At 42.2% G+C, this 18,747-nt stretch overlaps 1 protein-coding gene across 1 annotated transcript; it reads right to left on the bottom strand.

The window, feature by feature from the left end:
• Positions 1-2,727: 2,727 nt before the first annotated feature.
• LOC105936566 (fukutin-related protein) lies at positions 2,728-7,516 on the bottom strand. The gene is made up of 2 exons (XM_012877476.3): positions 7,158-7,516; positions 2,728-5,675 (listed from the first exon to the last, which is right to left on the bottom strand). The coding sequence occupies exon 2, from the start codon at positions 5,556-5,558 to the stop codon at positions 3,969-3,971; it is 1,590 nt and encodes a 529-aa protein (XP_012732930.1). The 5' UTR covers positions 5,559-5,675; positions 7,158-7,516; the 3' UTR covers positions 2,728-3,968.
• Positions 7,517-18,747: the final 11,231 nt, after the last annotated feature.

Here is an 18,747-nt window from a genome sequence, read left to right as displayed (position 1 = left end):
CGTTGCAAGAAAGACGTCTTTCCGGGTGGCATCAAACCCTCTGCTCATGTCAGCAGACTGGTTTGTGACGAACGACTACACCTGTATGGTTACATTCCTCACTGCGGGTCACTAACGGCCTCCAGACATGGTTTCTTTTTTGAGTGTGCTGCGCCATCTAGTGTCCACGAAGAAGCAGTGGAGCTTCTGAGGTAAGAAACCTCAAATCGGAAACCAAAATCATTTTGTAGCTCATGAGTGACAAGTATTAACTGTACAGAAAAGTTTTGGCAACACAAGGAGTTAGTTGATGGTGAAATGCTGCAACTTTAAACTTGAAAGAGATTTTTCAAATCATCTTTCGAACTGCAGTGTTTCATTAATTGTGTGTGTGCTCAAACGAGATCTACAAATGATTCCATTATACTTTTTTTTAGTAAGGCCAGAGCCTGGATTTATTTATTACGTGATAGAAATCTTGAAATTATGGAAAGCTTCTAACTTCACAAAATAAAAGCTAGTTCACAACATTAGAGCTGAAGGTCAAGGTGCCCCTATTGCTTTACCCCAGATATTCAGCTACTGAGGGCACAAATGATTTATTTGGATTTATTATTCGATTTTACCCCAAAAAATCCCTTTACATTCTTAAAAGCAGACCCAAAACAACTAGACCCGAGTCTGAAAAGAACAGATTCAAGGAGAAATGCTGAAAATAAACAAAATGTAATGACAAAAACAGACATTTTACATCTATGAAGCACCCCAGAAATCCACTTATAATTTAGACTAAGTGATCAACACAAAGTGGTGCAAATTAGTGAAGTGGAAGGAAAATGGATGAGTTTAGATCAGGGGTGTCCAAAATGGGGCCTGGGGGCCATTTGCAGCTCTTGGACTGATTTTGTGCCCCTCAACCACAATTCAAGATTGATTTGGCCCACCGGCACAAGTGGCTTGACGCAGATGGAGACTTTATTTCCCTTTTAAATAGAGCCAAATTCTTCCAGACAAGTTAAAATCTTACAATTGAAAATATCAGGTACAACAAGTGTGTCTTTTTTTCTTTTCTTTTTTTACATTCTCTTTAATGTCATAGTAAATAGGACATGTATCCAAATGACGTTTACTCAAATGCAGACTTTGGTGCACCACAATCTGCATTGAAAGATTATGTGTTAAAATTGTAAAGGAAGCGTTTTTTAAAGAAAGACTGACCCAAATCCTGTTTTGATTGCAGAAAACAAACATTTTTTTTTTTTTTTTTTTTTTTTTACATTTTTTTCAATTGAGCCTAAAAGAATTTACAAACTGTATGACCATATTTTAATGTGGCAAATGTGGAAAAAGCCCTTTTTGGGTCATACCCTTTCTACAGAAAATCAGACTAATTTGTTTCATTAAAATATTGCATGCCCATTTTTTGCAGATCAGGTCATAAAGCAATTTTAAATCACAATATACTGTTTGGGTATTTTAGTTGGTTTTCAAAGTGTATCTTTGGCCCTCCATTACTATTGACATAAATATTTTTGGCCCACGTGATGAAAAGTTTGGACATCCCGTGGTTTAGATCAAACAATATTCATGTGTTGGAATACCCATCCATCATCTATACCCGCTTATCCACGCAGGGCCGTGGTGGTTCGGCCCTGCGTGGGGGAGTTGGGTGCCAACATCCAGTAATCCAAGAGTTCCCAAACTTTTCAGCCTGCGATCCCCAAAGTTACAGTGCTGGAGACTGGCGTTCCTTTGTTGGGGGGTTGCTATGAGAATAAAGTCATAAATAGTATTTTTATACGAGCTCTTATACAGTGCAGCCTCCCCCTATGTTAAAATGACAAATGTTGAGCATCTTGTAAAGTTATACTTTACTAAATACAAAATCTTTTACCAGCAAAACCTCCCGGGACCTCCAAGAGGTGTCTTGCGACTTTGGGGACCCCTGCAGTAGGCAATGGGTAGGAGGCTGGGTACACCAACACCCTGGACAGGCCACCAGTCCATCACAGGGCAACAGACACAACCATACCTAAAGGCAATTTAGAGAGGCCAATTAACCTAACAGTCATGTTGTTGGACAGCGGGAGGGTGACAGGGTGCCTGGATAGAACCCACGCAGGGAGAAAAAGAAAACTCCATGCAGAAAGACCCCAGGCCAGGATCTGAATGAAGAGCCTTCTTACTGCAAGGCGACAGTGCTACCAGCTGTGCCACACGCGTGTTGGAATATTTAGATGTAAATCTAAGAGTCTGGAACAAGACCTGAAAATGTATGTTAGCAGAGGTCTCATCCAACCTGATGCGCTTCTTGAAGAATGAAGGAAAATCTTAGTATCTAGATGTGCAAAACTGGTAGACACATACCCACAAACACTTGCTGCTGTAGTCAAAGCAAAAGGTGTACTACATCAACAATGGGAGGCTGAATATAAATAAACACCCATTTGATGTTTTGCTGTAAAAAACAAAACAAAAAAAGATTAACAATTAATTTGTGTTAATCAATGTTAAAAAAGTTAAATATATTGCAGTTTTTGGTTGCAATGTAAAAAAAAAAATGGCACAAAGGTGAGCATTGTGCAATGTATATTACAGGGGAATCATGTTTGTTCTCCGCAAACCGTACGAGTCTATGGATTTATGGACACCTCAGAGTCCAAACAAATACACTGAATGGAACAATTAAGTTCATCTTCATGTAAACATCTTAAAAGTGTCTAAATTTAAAAATAAAAAAACACACACTTTGAAATGGTAATGGTTTTATACTCTAAATGGATGATGTTCTGAATATAAGATAGTCGAGCAGCATTTGGATGAAATAAAGTTGAAATAACCGTGCACTGAACAACAATAAAACCGGGCAAAACTGAAATTAAGCAAAACTGTTACGAAAAATGTAAATTGACCAGTAAATAAACAAGTAATGACTTACAGGAGACACACACACACACACACACACACACACACACACAAAAAACCCAATAGGACAACAGAGAGATGCAAAATGATAGAAACTGCATATCTTCTTACGTTAAAAATAATTTGGCTGTGGAGGCTTTGTGACTATTTCAGTCTGCTGGTTCTTGATCTGCTATGTGGCAGTCATGCCTTTGAAACATCTGTGAACAGAGGTGCATTGTTTCCTCGTCTTTCAGGGAGCTTTTTGGACCTAAATTGCATCGATCTGCTCTGACAATCATTTATAGGACATGCAAGACCGAAAACAGGAGTGGTCACCGTGAGACAAGCCAACAAAATTAACAACACCATCATCAGAAAAAAATTGTGTGTGCAATATTGCAATCTCAAAGGACTGATTGGATGCAACACTTGGTGAAGAGGGGTTAGCGAGGAAAAATCCAGGGTAATCAGTATCCCAATAGTATTGCAAAGTCATATTTTTGGAACCTGAGTAAAGCACCTTGAAACAAGGTTCCAAATACCAAAGAGTGGAAGGAAGCAACCGAGCAATACTGTGAGGCAGGTAAGACACAAAGAAACAGCGAGGAATAACATAGGGATGGAAAAAAAGGAAAGACTGAAAGAGGTAAGGAAAGAAAGATACAAGGAAAGAAGGAAAGAGAGGACACAAGAAGGGGACAATGAAGAGAAAAGGAAAGCTAAAACCTGCTGAAAGTCACAACATTAAACCCAAAACACATTCAGAATTTTAAATAACTCACCTTCACAGCGGTAATATTTATACTCTACAATACATTCAGTCAACTATAGCAAACGTGGTTGATTGTTTAAGGTGGGGCATAATGTCATTACACTAGTAGTCTTTACATTTGAACACGTATTAGAAAAAATAAGAGCAGCTTTAAATATCATGTTGGCAGCTAGTATGTAATAAAACTGAAACCGTGTTAGCGACGTGTAGTGCTCTTACATCTTTCAGACAGAACATGAGGTATCTTTTTTTTTTTCAGTAAATAAATACAGTGCAATATAAAAAAGGAACTGAGAACCACTGCTGCGGATCATAATTTGCTTCTGTCCAGCCTTTTTTTCATGGGGTTGGGGTACTGGGGATTCTCAATCACCCCCTCCCCGAACTTCAGCTCCAGGAAGGCCCTTTGGTTGTTGGGGCCGTAGGCCGTGATGCCAGCGAAGGGCATGGGCACCAGCGGCTGCAGGAAGTGTTCGGGGAACTCCACGTCTTGCTTGTGCTCCGTCCACGTGTCTTTTGTCATGACGCCGTTGCGCGGGTAGAAAGGCCACAGGTCCACGTGCAGGTGGTTGGCCTCGCTGTACTGCACCCGGTAGAAGTCTCCCTCCACCGCCCGCTCCCACACGTAGCCGTTAGCGTCTACCAGGGAGCCCGAGTCCAGGCTCTTCAGGTGGTCGCAGTTGGGCACGTCCTCCAGGTAGATCCCCAGGTCCACGTCGTAGTCCCATGGGATGATGTCTTGGTGGCGGACGGCACCGAGAAGAGAACCTCCTTCCAGCCAGTAACGCACGCCGGAGCTCTCCAGGACATTGATGACGTATTTGGTGGTTTCCCTCAGGGCTCGCAGACAGCACGGAGGTGTCCAGCGATCCAGGTACAGGTAGTCTGGCGTATCGTCCTGCACGGTGCCAAAGCAGCGGGGAGTCTCTTTGGAGCAGCCGAACCACTGTTCCTTCCCCTCGGGGAGCAGGAGACGCTTCAGACCGAAGCTCCTCATGAGCTTCCCCGTGGCCTCCTTCAGTCGGGTGTCAGCCTTCCACTGGTTGTGAGCGGAGCTGAAAAGCGGTCGGTGGTTTGCCGAGAAACACGGGCTCTCCAGTAACTTCACCTTCCAGCCCCTCAAGGTGGTCTGAACGAAAAGGGCAGGGAAGAGGGGACGCCCCAAAGGGACAGACAGGTTGAAAAGGTCTTCGGTGCGAATCAGGACTACGGCGTCGCCTTGCAAAGCTGTACACACACTCCCACTGCTCCCCGAGGCGGCCGGCGAGTAGGTGGCGGTCCACTCCTTGAGGTTCACCCGCAGGTGGAGACACTGCACGGCGGACCGCGCCAACACGGGCACGGCTACCAGCCTCACAGGCCCCCCGCCTTCCCCTTCCAACTCTTTGATGAGTCTCTCAAAGACCCTTGGCTGCTCCAGCTCCACGCCGTCGGGCACCAACAGCACGAACTCCGTCTGCACGTGAAACTCCGGCCTGTGGGCGTGCGGCGGCTGGTCGGGGCTGGGAGAGAGCACCAGAAGCCGGGCGCCGTCCGGAAGCACGAGGGGAGGATACGGAAACGTGTCGGCCACGGCCAGGAAGGGAAGCTCTGGACGTTGACGGAGGAAGGAATTAGCCACATCCCCAACAAAATTCTCAAAGAATTCGAACTCCCGAAGAAGAACGGTGACTCGTGGGCTTCGGCCGTGGCCCTCTGCTGCCATTCCTCCGTGCTCACCTCCAATAACCCCTAAGGCTCCCCCGAAAGGGGAAGCCGGCCGGACAGTTCTCCTCGAGCCCCTTCCGAGCTCCTTCCTTTTCTCCATCATCTGCTGCTGGGCTCGAGACACGTAATAAAGTATGAGGAGGTTGAGGATGATGGCACCCGTTAACAGACCCTGGCACAAACTGATACGCATGGCAAAGGGGAATACTGAAGAGTTTCTTGGAGGGAGAATTCAGGTTTTAATGAAGGCATCCAGGGGCAGGTTTGGGCTCCCCATGTGTTTGGCAGATAAATGAGAGTTGGAGAAAAACTAAAAGCAGAAAAAGACAAAGAAACCTTATAATACCATATACTCATATGTTTACGGGAAGAAAATGCATTCAGTTGTTCTTGAAGATTTATTGTGATTTTAAAGTGAAACTAATTTCACCCTAACCCTACAGTATATTTCAATATATTTCAACGAATAAGACCATTAGTATAGACAATAGGTAACAATGATTTTGTCATTGGTGTTGGTTAGAAAATATACTGTATGTGTTTATTCTTGTTTTATTACAGCCCATGAAGATTAGTGGAACAATAATAAAAAATAAAACATGCTGTTAATTCTAATGTTTTAAAATAAAAATCTTGATCTTCACACATCATTGCATGATTGATGTTAAGCAATTGCTGTTTTATTTCCCACAGACTTCTATGGAAAGACTAAACACAACGATGATCATCAAAGCTCTGGTTAAATCCTGACATTTGGAACATATCCTGACCAGTGTTGCCAGATTGGGTGGGTTTTCACCCAATTGGGCTTTTTTTTAACATGTTGGGCTTTCGGCGGGTTGTTAACATTTGGGCTGCGTTTCACAAATGTCAGGTTTTTAGGAAGTATTATTGAGGAAATCTTATCTAAAAAGCTGTAATTTTGTGGCAAAAAAGTAAGAAAACTTGTACATTTTATTGCAGTTTCCTTGCCTTGCACACACTCATGTATTTTGAAATGTCTAGAATCTGTCAACTGGATTAATAATCATTGGTTAGTCAAGTGTTTCTTTAAAAGTATGTTGGTCACTGTCAATTGTAAGCGCCCCCAATGGGGTTAAGAATTCAACTGACCAACTTAAAAATGTTTCATGGCAGTGTGAAAGAAAAGATTGTTAGATTGGTCTATACTCTGTGAAAGATAGAAATAAATGTTAGATTAAGTTAAGATTTACAACTTAAATTGGTAGGTTATTGATAACCTGACTGTACATTTTGTGTGGAGCCTGTATGTGCAACGTTTTTCTTTCCCTTTGTGCAGTTGTGTGGGAATGGTGTGTTCTATTATCAGGTATGTAATATTTCTACGCTTTTAAGATGTGTTCAACAGAGGCTGCGATTCGGGCTGATTTTTTCAGTTGTGCGGGTTTAACGTCATGTTATGGCTGGAAACTGTGAGCCAGATCTGGCAACCCTGATCCTGATATTTTTGATCAGAGCTTCTTTTGTACATTGCAGTTCCTCCTTCATCAAACAAAAATGTCAAACGTCGACACATTATTTCGATCTTAATACTTTACTTTTACAATATACATATATATAAACCTTATTTATTAAATCTATAATGCAAGCACAATGCACATCCGATCAAATTAGATGGTTTAAAGGCCTGCAGATGAAAAGGACAAGTTTGCAATTTTTTTGTAGAATGAACCGAAAGCCGTACACATATGATATTTTTTTGAGTAAAATTATTTAATTATTAAAGGAAAACAGCAGGAATAATTTACTAAAATCTATCTACACAGCTCACCTTTGTTTGAATGTACATCATCCTGCAGGACATTCCTTTGGGGGGGTCCAGGGAAATCACAACATGCATTCGTAACCCGAAACCCTGGAAACACTAATGCATTTACATTATTTTTAACGCCATTGCGTGGCCAATCTTTCAATCAGCTTTGGTAAGCATTTGCGATGAACAAAAACACAAACAGCATTATTCACTGACATTTAAAAACGGTGGAGCAAATTTAGTCGTCATTACTGAAAGTAAAGACCTGCAACGTATTCAGTAAAATAAAGCTTAACAATGATCAGTTCAAGAAACCTTACTGTACGACTTTAGCATTAGGCTAGCATACTTTTCGCCGTTGTTGCCCGGACAACACATCCGCTTCCTGTCATTGTCCTTCAGCATAAAAGTGCCGCAAATGACATTTTACGTCACTTTATTTAATGTACTACTACTACTACTACTACTACTACTACTACTACTACTACTACTACTAATAATAATAATAATAATAATAAAAATAATAATAATGGTGACGAAAGATGAATTTATTACCTGGGAGTATGTATTTGTGTATTAGCTACTGTCCTAGCTTTCTTAAAGACAAAATTCAGACAATTTTTTTTCTTTTTTTGCTGATATATGTACGCAGACCATAGAAACACAGCTGATGAATACAGTATGGATTTCTAAAGCAGAATTTTACAAAATGCTAACATAATTAAAAACTGATTGAAGGGGAAGAAAATCACAATCCTACTTTGTTTATTTGACATGAGGCAGCAACATAGAAGTAATCAGCTGGTGTTATTAAACCAAAAGGACTTATTTTGACATATAATCTGAACAATTGCAATGCCATGTTTAAATTGCAAACATATTTAAGACAGGGAAATTAATGGCCTCCAATGGAGCAAGCAATTACAAGGACAATGCTCATCTTCAGAACTAATAAATGCTCAGACAAATTTTTGTTTTTGTTTGAATTTTTCTATTTTATTGGTTTCTGTGAATATTTGCTTCTTATAAAATGAGCAAAATCCCTATTGCCTCTTAATTATTTATGTGATTTGCCAGCGCCGAGAAACTGCATGCATATGGCTCTAGACTGCTAAGACTGCTATCACCAGGTGATACTTTGGTGAAGACGAAATATAATTGGGACTTGAAAATTATTCTTAATGGAGCCTATCAATCAGACTTGTTTTTTTAACAACTTGGCCAACCGTGGTTGCTGATAGGTTTTGATAATTAAATTTGACCATTCCACTCAGATCTGGTGCTCCTCACACATCGTTACTCTGTATTCTATTATTGCCACGTTACTGTTCAATGCCATATGTTATATCATCATGGGCGATTTCGCTTGGAGGCTTGTGTTTGGGAGGATGTATGTTGCCTTAATCAAATAAGTAAGGTTCATTTTTCTTGTTCTTGTCAGAGTATGCTGTGAGGTCACCAAGAGCTATTTTGGTTAAATAGGGTTAAAAATAGGGTCATATTTAAAGGAGTCAACTTGTATAAAAAGAATCGGAACCAAAATGAATGGGAATGGGCAGAAACACTGAAATTTTAGAAAACATGCAATCTAATTCAATTACACATAAGACTTGATCATTTTATGACTATTTATTTAGTTAATTTCAGGACTAAACTATAATAAGTGGATGTTTCAAGGATCGATTGGTAAATGATTTTTACATGTATGAAATCGAAGTAGTAAGCGATAAAATGTTAATGTGTGTGCAAAAAGGGTACCATTTAACCCAGAACCACTTTAATAACCTACTTATAAAGGAATTTGGTTCCACCCCAAACCAGGGAAGGGGAGAACTGACACTTCCATGTACTATAGTTTTCAAGATGGTAAAAATGGATAGATAGTGAAATCCTGGAAATTAATCAGGTGTTTTTTGGTCAAAAAAGTTTGAGAGCCAACCGACTTTATGGAACTGTAAACGGAGCAGACATTTAAAGAAAGCCGAGATTTGTCTGTGAAACGATAGTGAAACCGGAAGTAACGTTTTATGTGATTTTTATCCCGCTTTACTAATACAAATCTGTCCTTCTCACAAAATGGCAGGAAATGAACTCCCACTGGCGACACGCTTGATGTGTATTAGAGAAAACATGTCCCGTTATTTGCCGCCTCCCGACAGCAAACACGGGGAAGAGGTCACACAAAATAAAAGTCGCAAACAAAACGAGGAGGTTTATCTAGGAGGCATTGAATCAAATTGCCATGTATATATGGTGTATATTTGTTTGAGTATTTATGAAAAATGCGCCCAGGTTTTGTTGTTAAACATGCGCGGTCGAGAAATGAGCGATTCTATAAACTATTAGGGGTGCGTTTTATTGTGAAAGTTTGAAAGCGGAAGTGTAGTATTTTACCGACTGAATAGTAATTCGGCCCAGTGCCGTGTGAGAAAAGGAAGAATAGAGGGCAGCTTGTGGCGAACAGCTGGGTCGGGCAAAGGGTTCGGGTCGGTGCTGTTTTAAATTATTTTTGTTCATACACCCGGCTCGTTTTCAAGTAATTATCCTGGCGAAAGGTTGAACGCCTAAAATGGAGGCGGACAGATCCGGCGGAGGACCAAACCCGAACTCCGGAGGCGGTAGCGGCGGCGGCGGCGGCGGCGGAGGCAGCGGCACTAGCGGAGCGGGGCGCAACCCTAACGGGCCCAAAGCAGCACCGGGCCAGACGACATCGGGTGCCGGAGTCGGACCAATGGCAGCGGCAGCGGGGGCCGCCCCCGGGTCGTTCCTGCCCCGGGAGGCGCAGGACGGGGACTCGGGTATGACGCTTCCCGGGATCCTGCACTTCATCCAGTACGAGTGGGGACGCTTCCAGGCCGAGAAATACCGCTGGGAGGCGGAGAGGGACGAACTCAGGGTAATTTCTTTCAATATCTCTTCATAAAAAAAGCCCGTGTTTTGTCCCTCTTGCACCGAAACAAGCCCGGGACAAACAAACAGATGATATCAAAGCGTTTTTAGCTTTGCTGTTTTTTTTTGTGGGAGTTCACATGCCCTGAAATCAGTGTCAGAGGGACAGCATGCTAATGGGCTACACATTACACCGACAAGGAGGCACAATAAAAGGAAGTGTACCACTTAATGTTCGCAGTAAGGAAAACAGCCACCCGTCTCCTCCATGAACGAAACAGACATTAAGTCATGTTGGCAAACAAATATATTAAAAAAAACAAAAACAACAACTAATAGTTAAAGCCAGGCAAATGGTTCACGTCTGGCCGTCTCCCCTCACTTTCATAATGTTTTCTACAATACATCAAAGGCATTTCCTGGCCGCCGCTATTTAAATAGACTCGATCCTGGACATGTCAAACTCTGAAAGCAGATGATCTTATTTATTTATTTTTTAATTATTATCTTTAAACAAACTCTCCTGTGGTTGCTCTGTTGTGGTTGGGAGGTCAGTGACGTGCAGCCTTATTGAGTTATGCCCCTTTGACTAATGAGATCGTGCCCTTTTTTAAATGCATTTAAAATGCACAACGCTTTCATGGTTATCGTCAGTGTTGTGTGCGGGAAACAAATCGGTCCAGGTGGAAATTCAGGGACAAAGACCCCCTGCTTTCAAAACCCCTGTGAGATTCTCACTGTATGAAATCATTACTTTGATTAAAAAAGAAAAAAAACGAAGTTATCACGGGCATAAAAAGAAGCATAATATGATCAGACTTAATATATATATATATATATATATATATATATATATATATATATATATATATATATATATATATTTGGCAACACACATTTCTAATGCTGTTCAAAATATGGTGACAGGTACATTTTGTGCATTTGTTTATTGTTGAAAGGTCGATTCATAGACTTCTATTAAAAACACCACAGAATATTGTTTTTTTTTTGTTTTGTTCTGCTCATTATAGTGTAATACAGGTTTATAGATGGTTGATTAGTCAGGCTATCTGCAAAGGAGTAACCAACATGCAGCTTGTAGCTTTAATTATGTAGATTTAATACACTGCTAGCTTGATAAGGGTGATGGAGGCTGCAGTATAAATAAATATTTTCCTTTTAAGTCTGATAGGTTGTGTTCCTTTAGCCCCCATGCCATGGCTACCTCGCTTATCTCAAAACAGCCGAATTTGTCTCTTAAAGTGAGACCAAAAACAGAAGTCTTCATTCCGCCAGCGGACCAGAAATATGCAGCAACAGCTGACGGTAAGGACCACCTTGCATGGCTCATATGAAAGGAGACCCTCTCATTAAAAGCACCTTAAGCTGTGAACACATTGGAGCTTAATTAATGCTCCATAAAGCCAGAAAAAAAACTCCCAATCACTTTTTCTGACATTTCATTGAAGGGGCTTAGAATTGTGGCAACAATATGACAGAAAATGTGTTTTTATTTTTTTTTTAAACCGCATCTTTTTAAAACCCAGTAGATACACTGGATACAAAAAGTGAACTAAAAGTAAGTGACATTTTCTTGAAACTGGTGTATTTTTCCCTGATTAGAGCAGGTAAATAAAACTATTTGCCAATGGAATAAGATTTTTGCACTTAAAATAGGAACAATTCATCTCCATCATCTTATTTCAAGTGCAGGATGTCTAATTATCTTATTTCAGGGGTAAAAATACTCACTCCATTGGCAAATAGTCCTATTTAGCTCCTGAAATCAAGGAAAAATTACTAATTTCAAGAACATTTTACTTACTTTTAGTTCCCTTTTTGCAGTGTACCGGTTATGGGGCCATGCCTCCATAATGGTTTGCTTTATCAATTAAATTATGTTATTACCAACGTAAACGCCACGGTAACATGTGTAATAGTTCAAGCTTGAATTCTGGGACAAGATCGGCGCCTTTCCTCTCAAACATCAAGTCAGATGTGCTTCCCTGATTCATAACAGTCCTGATCTGCATAAAAATGTATCTCTGGATGCGGTGGTGGCTCTCCGAGTCAAACCCTCCCTTTGAACTGGAGCGCAGATAAGTGACTCACTGGTCTGTGTGTGGGGGGGAATACTTTTTTTTTTGGTCAAAAATGTGTCGATATTGAATGATCTGCTGCTGACTGATGCGAGCGCAGCGTCTGCCCATGGGTTAGACGAGTGGGCCCACAGCTTTAAAGGTCATTGATTCGAATGTGTAAAAACCTCGGACAACCTATGTGAACGCGTGAGTCAGTGGCTTAAAAATGCCCTCCAGGCGCCAATCATGAGTCCCACGGTGGTCCCCGGTTTACTCGGATGCGGAAGAGGAACGTTTCGCCACGAAGCTGACCCACGCAGCTTTGCGCCGCAGGATTTCGCTCCCGTGTGAAACTGTTCTAGGCTGGGGGGTAAAAAAGTTAGAAAAGCACAAATAGATTATCCTGGGCCTTCTAGAACGCCTCACTTTGAGCCATTTCTCTTGACAACACTCTTCCGTTGAAGTATTCTTGTTTAGAACCAAACACAGGAATAATCCTAACAATAGCAATTTCTGTTGCTCTGTTATCTACCCCCCCCCCCCCCCCCCCTCCCATCTTAGTTTGCCCCCCTGACTCAAACACATGTAGTTATAAATAGGAGCTCTATAAAATATGGATGAACGATAACAAGCTGACAGCGCTTGCCTTTTTTTTTTTTTACGGGCACAAGGAAGAGAAAGTGAGAACTAGGGGAATCAGAAACGGGCCGTCGCCGCGTCCAGCGGGCCGTTATAATGCTGGGTTTGCATGTAAGTATTCGCAGCACATGATTTGGCTTCGCAGGTACAATTAGCACAGTGTCCTTAGCTGGAGGAATGAAAGGGAGTGCAGCACGGTGGGGTGAGGGGGGGGTGACCTAGCTTACATTTTAACACCCACAGGCCCTCTGGCTTGTGTTGCCAGCATGTTTGAAGAGCTCTCAACATGCCAGTCGGGCTGCCCGCCGGCTACATCCTGCACAATTAACGACATGCAGTGTGTGTGCGTGTGTGAAGTATATTTAGCTTTAATCTTGTCCGTACATAACAGCTTCTCCGCTCGTTTTCATGCCATGTTAATTGAACCGCGTACGTATTCTTAAAAGAAAAAAAAATCAGTGGCAACAAAACAAAACGGGGAAAAAAAGCTGTGAGACTTTATTTTGCAACATCTTTGTAGCGTGCCGTGTCTCCATCAAAGACCACCCCACGTGTTCCCTCTGCGACTGTGTGGTTCGTGTAAGAGGCCGCCCGCGGTCTCCTGTCTCCACTGACGGGCCGGCAGCTTCCCGCCTCCCTGGATCAGGTGGGACGTCTCGGGTCAGACGCAGGACAGCAGCAGATGGACAGGCTGTTGTTTACCGTCAAGTCTTAGAATAGCTTTTTTTTGGGGGGGTGGTTCTGTCATCTAATCGCACCACTTCATTGCATTTTGTCAGCTATGTCACTTGTGAGCAGGTAGATTAGTGGTTACCCACACAGCATCACTTCCTGTTGACTGTGGGCTTCAGGGCCCCTGGGTACCGCTCTCTAATTAATAGCTCCCCTCTCTCAGCTTTGACACACACACACACGACGTCTGTAGGCTTGTCAGTATTTCTAACCATGCTTTCCTCCTACTCACGGTTGCTTTATTTTCCTCCCTGTTACGCAGTGGCGCTACAAAGTATCCGACCACGTAAACCCTTTCCAGGTTTTGTCACCTTTTAGCCGCAAAGTCCAGCGTTTTTTAATGGGATTGTAAGACTAACGTAAACCAATGCATGATTACAAAGTGGAAGAAAACAGAAACAGAAGCGCAAACATGGCTGCATGACTTTGCTTCTCAACATGCAGCTGATTTTCAAGCTTTCAGCCACGGATTCTCGGTTGGATTTAAGTTTGGACTTTGCCTGGGCCTTTCCGTTCGCATGAGTACATTTTGGTCCAAACGCTTCTATGCTAGCTCCGGCTGTGTGTTTAGGGTTGTTGTCTTACTGGGAAGGCAGCCTCTGCTCCAGCCTCAAACAGGTTTTCCAGGATTGCGCCGTATTTAGCACACGCCGTCTTCCCGTCAACTCTGACCGGCTTCCCCAACCCCGCTGAAGAACGGCGTGGCCACGGGGATGGTGTTGCCAAGGTGATGTGCAGTCAACCACACATACTGTTGATCTTGTGGGATAAAAAAACCCAAAAAAACAACTTCCACTTTGATGTGACTGGAGCACATTCTGTCTACATGTTTGCCATGTCCCGTGCATTGTTTGTGGCAAACTGGAAACGGGACTTCTTAAGCCGATGCTATCCTCTTCCAGATCTGTAGAGGGCATCGTTAATCGTTTTCCTGTCAAACAAATGTCTGTCTGAGCCTCTTGGCTGCCTCTCCTTGCCCATCCTGTGAGCGTAGTTGGATTGCCTTGGCTTGGTAGGTGTGCAGTTTTGCCTTTCTCTTCATTTTCAAATGATGAATTTTAAATAGTCCTCTGGTAGATGTTTAGAGTTTCGGATCTTTTCTAAAGCATGTGATCCAGCGCAGCACACGGTGGCTTTATTTGCTGATTTGGTGACTTCTGAAGGCCGTTGGTTGCACTGGATTTTATTTTAGTGTTGGTATGATGTGAAAAGGCGAGGTGCCAGATGCACACCACGCTTTTCAGACTTTTCTTTGTAAAGTTTTTGAGGACCATGCGTCGTTATCCTTCCACCTTACAACCACGCTCTGCTTTGCATCAGTCTGACTTTGTCGCATAAAAACCCAATAAAATGCGTTGACGTTTCTGGTTTCAATGGGACTAAATATTGGAAAGGTAAAGGTGTATGAATTCAACTCACTGTATATGAGATTTAATCTTTGTACTTTGGGAGCCTTTTTTTCTTACAATCATTATTTTTTTATCGCCACACACTCATTTTATTGCTTCCCTGTAACTTAGCCAGGAGGGCCCTACCTTTCTAGGATTTAATTGCCAAATGACTCTACATAAACACACACTTTTGTGCACTACTCCAGGGAACACTGTCCCACAAAGGTTCGTCGCTCCACTTGTTTGCGCCATTTGTTTTCCCCCAAAGCAGTGAGAAATGGGTAAATAGATGGTCTGTAGAGACGGAGAGCTGCTCTTGACCCTTCTCTGCAGCCCGAGGAGGAGGACTGACAGAACAGGACAAACCTGCGTCGGCTCCTCCACGTGACGACGTATTTTGGAAAGGTCAGCAGCAATGGGTCACATGGGAGAGACAGGAAAGAGGGATCAGATGGCCCGACAGGTGTGCTCCCAGTAAATTTCCTTTTGTAATCGAGGGTTTGTTAGTTTAGCCAAGATGGCATCAAGAGTGTAAGCAGCACAGTATCTGCCATCACACTGCCGACTCTTTTTATATGCAAAGACTTAGTTTTTATAACATATTTAATAAAATGAGAAGGGGTGTTAGCCTTCGGCTTCACAGCTTAATAGCAGCAGCTGAGCGAGCATCGTTGTCTTGTGTGGGTCGGATCATCTCAAACACAAGCGTCCTTTAACCTCTTGCAGACTAAGGGTCGTAAAAACGCAAGTAAATGAACAATTAAAGAGAGAACAGTGATTAAACTTTTCATCCTAAGGTCAAATTTGAGCGTAACTACTTTTTAGTACATTGTCGTTCACACAGGCCAAGTGCTTTTAGTGTTATCCGCTTGTTTTACCTACAAGCTGACCAGAAACTGGTTGCTACATGAAACTTATTCAACTTGTGCTGCAGGAGCTCAACTTCTCTGCTGACAGTAGTTTTTGTCATTGTTGAGGACAGTATTATTAATTTATTTTACCACAACAAACATCGTCTGGACAGGGGGAGTAAAGAAAATAGCAATATAACTAAAAACGCAAGATAACGTCTTGATTTAGCACGTTAATCTTATGCTGCTTTGAGCCATAAAGCTGCATACTATAATATTTAGTTTCGATTCCATGCCAAATTAGTGTTGTATCTGGATACAGTGTTTGAGTTTCGCTACTTTTTACAACCCTAGTTAGCGGATCTTAAATGTCCACACGCTTGCAAGATATTGTTTGTTGCTGTTTTCTCAGCGCAAATGCATTTGTGTTACTAGCTAAGGTTATGTCAAGAGATGCTGCTCGCTGTTATCAACGGATCGCCAGTCCACTGAGATAATCGTCAAAGAACTGCGAGACCCGGAAAAGCACAGGAGCTGCCACATTTAGGGTCGTTGCACAAAGGACAGCTTGACCGATACAAAATGCTAGATTAGCTTGAGCTGTGTTTTCTTGTCATAAAAACCCCGTTCCTGAAATCATCTTTAACCTCTCAGAGGAAGACCGAAGATTTAAAAGTCACTGCTTGTTTGGTTGACATTTAAGCAATTGATAGTCGTGTTTATCTGTAACTCTTGCGCTTTTCTCCATTTTTTTCATTTAGACACCTATCATCAGCAGGTCAAAAACAGGAAAAATCTAATTTACTGAATGCATAGCAATGCAAAACTATCTTTTTTCAATCTATAAACACACCAGCCAACAGCATGCACTTTAAAATTCTGATTTGATGCCCAAAATGTAAATAATCCTAATAATAAGTTCTTCATTTATATCAATGAACTTTCAAACTATTGCATTTCTCCTCTCTGGAGCACAGTTCTTCTCTTTTATGTTGTAATAGTCCCTTTTAAAAAATGAGAATCAGTCAAAACAGAAATTTCAGCTCTGACCTTAAAGTAACAACCAGGATCACTTTGATCTTTCTGCTTATTTATATAGATTTTTGTATAATTCCTTTTAAATTTTTTTGAAGCAGCAAAAAAACTGGAGATGCAAATTAGTGTCCCACACATTTATTCTAGTGATGGAAAGCTGTTTTTATTTTTCTGTACATTGGATCAATTATCAAACCAACCTGAAATGAAATAAAAATGGAACGATGGTATCATCACCACCTCTGACTTGGCCAACGATGATGCTGTTTGAAGGCTTGAAGCAGAGAGTCGGACTGGAGAGGTGGTTATCAGTGAGTGAGGGCAGGTTGGGGCTTGTCTGCCTGCTCGTAGTTGTTAAACCGTGTGTCCTGCTTATTGTGGGTTCAACAGAAAGATCTACTGAGAGGTGGAAATCGGGAAGTGCACTGGCGAATGGGATTGTTCAGAAGGGAGGAGTTTGGCAGGTCCATATCTGTAGTTACTTGTCACAACAACAATGTTTGGCATGGCTGTTCAGCGGTATTTAAAGTGTAACTCATCCCCGTGTAAAAGCATATTCTCGCCCCAGACAAATTTGAACCATTTCCTCAAAGTGGGCGAGGATACGCGGGAAGGTTGGGGGGCAAATCAAACTAGCCACACTGAATCGTGGAGAGTAAGCAGAGTTGTGTTGGTAGCTGCATGATGGTTCAGTCTTTTGAGGTGGAGGATTTTCACCCCACCTCGTCACCGGAGGTTGAGGGAGGCTTTGTGGAGCCCAGCGGGCCAGAGGCTTGTCAGTTTGAGCCGCTGGATCAAGGAGCTAACTGAGCAATGTCCGAAGCCGGTGCTGCTGAGGCAGTGGAGGCGTGTCTCAGGACGAGGCAGCATCCGTCTGCCTGTGAGACAGGACTATGGCAATACGATTAACATTTAATCGCTGGACTGGATATTAATTACTGATATCTGCAACATAATTTTGCCTAGTCAAAACTTTCTTTACAGATAGCTGTAATTCAGTTTTGCCTGGTAGGATTCAAACCATTTTTTCCATTCGTGTGTCGGTTGTCATTATAGATATCTGTAATTTCAAGTCAGAATGACATTAGCTATAAGCTTAATTTAAAAAAAAAATTCACACTAGTCCCAGTGACATTACGACTAGTCAAAATTACGTTATAGATATCTATAATGGCAATTCTGGATAGTTGGACGTACCGATTAAATGTTAAATCTTTTGGCATATACCCACAGCGGCAGAGCCACTGATGTCAGTTTCTCCAAATCACATCACAAAAACTTTTGGGCCAATAGCAGTACAGATTTGAAATTCAATGCAAGACCATGTTTTATCCTGGGAGGGCGCCACACTGACGATTTTAGACACAAAAGCAGGATTTTCAACAAACATGCTGTAATTTGTCAAAAATATTGACCAGGATATGTAGACAGTACTATAAGACGACCATAATACAGTTTATTGGCAAAAATAGTTGATTTGGGGGTGAGCTACCCTTTAAGTAAAAATTGGGTCGGTATCAGTCGTGTTCCTTAAAGTCCCCTTTTACCCACTGTTGTTTGTTAACAGTGTGTTAAATGTGGAAACACGTTGTTGCATCTATTGTTGCAGAACATATAATCGAGCACGCTCCTAACTGCAACCAGACATAAACCCACACCAATACCGACTGAATTTACTGTATGGTTGTCCCCTCATTGTAGAACGCCTTCCTGCGCAAACCTATGTGCCGCTCCAAGGTTAGTCCGCCTGTGAGCCACACAAACAGCTCTGTGTTTTAGAGATCATACCCCCAGTATTCATGCCTGAACTTTGCCAAGTCACCTTCCAAAGCCCTTAGATAAGTCCACGGAACCACACAGCATTAGTCGGGATTACTCGGCCGCAGCAAGGTTTGCTTGGCAGATTATCCCGCGTTGCACTGGCCCTCCTTAACCGTGACACACTGTCTGTGTTTGTGTGCGAGCCTTGCCTCGCTGAAGGGCTCCAGTC

Source organism: Fundulus heteroclitus, chromosome 18 (genome assembly GCF_011125445.2).
Source record: "Fundulus heteroclitus isolate FHET01 chromosome 18, MU-UCD_Fhet_4.1, whole genome shotgun sequence".
NCBI classification, from domain to species: Eukaryota; Metazoa; Chordata; class Actinopteri; order Cyprinodontiformes; family Fundulidae; genus Fundulus; species Fundulus heteroclitus.
Note: the sequence above shows the minus strand (reverse complement) of the source record. Positions and strands in the feature narration are given on the sequence as shown.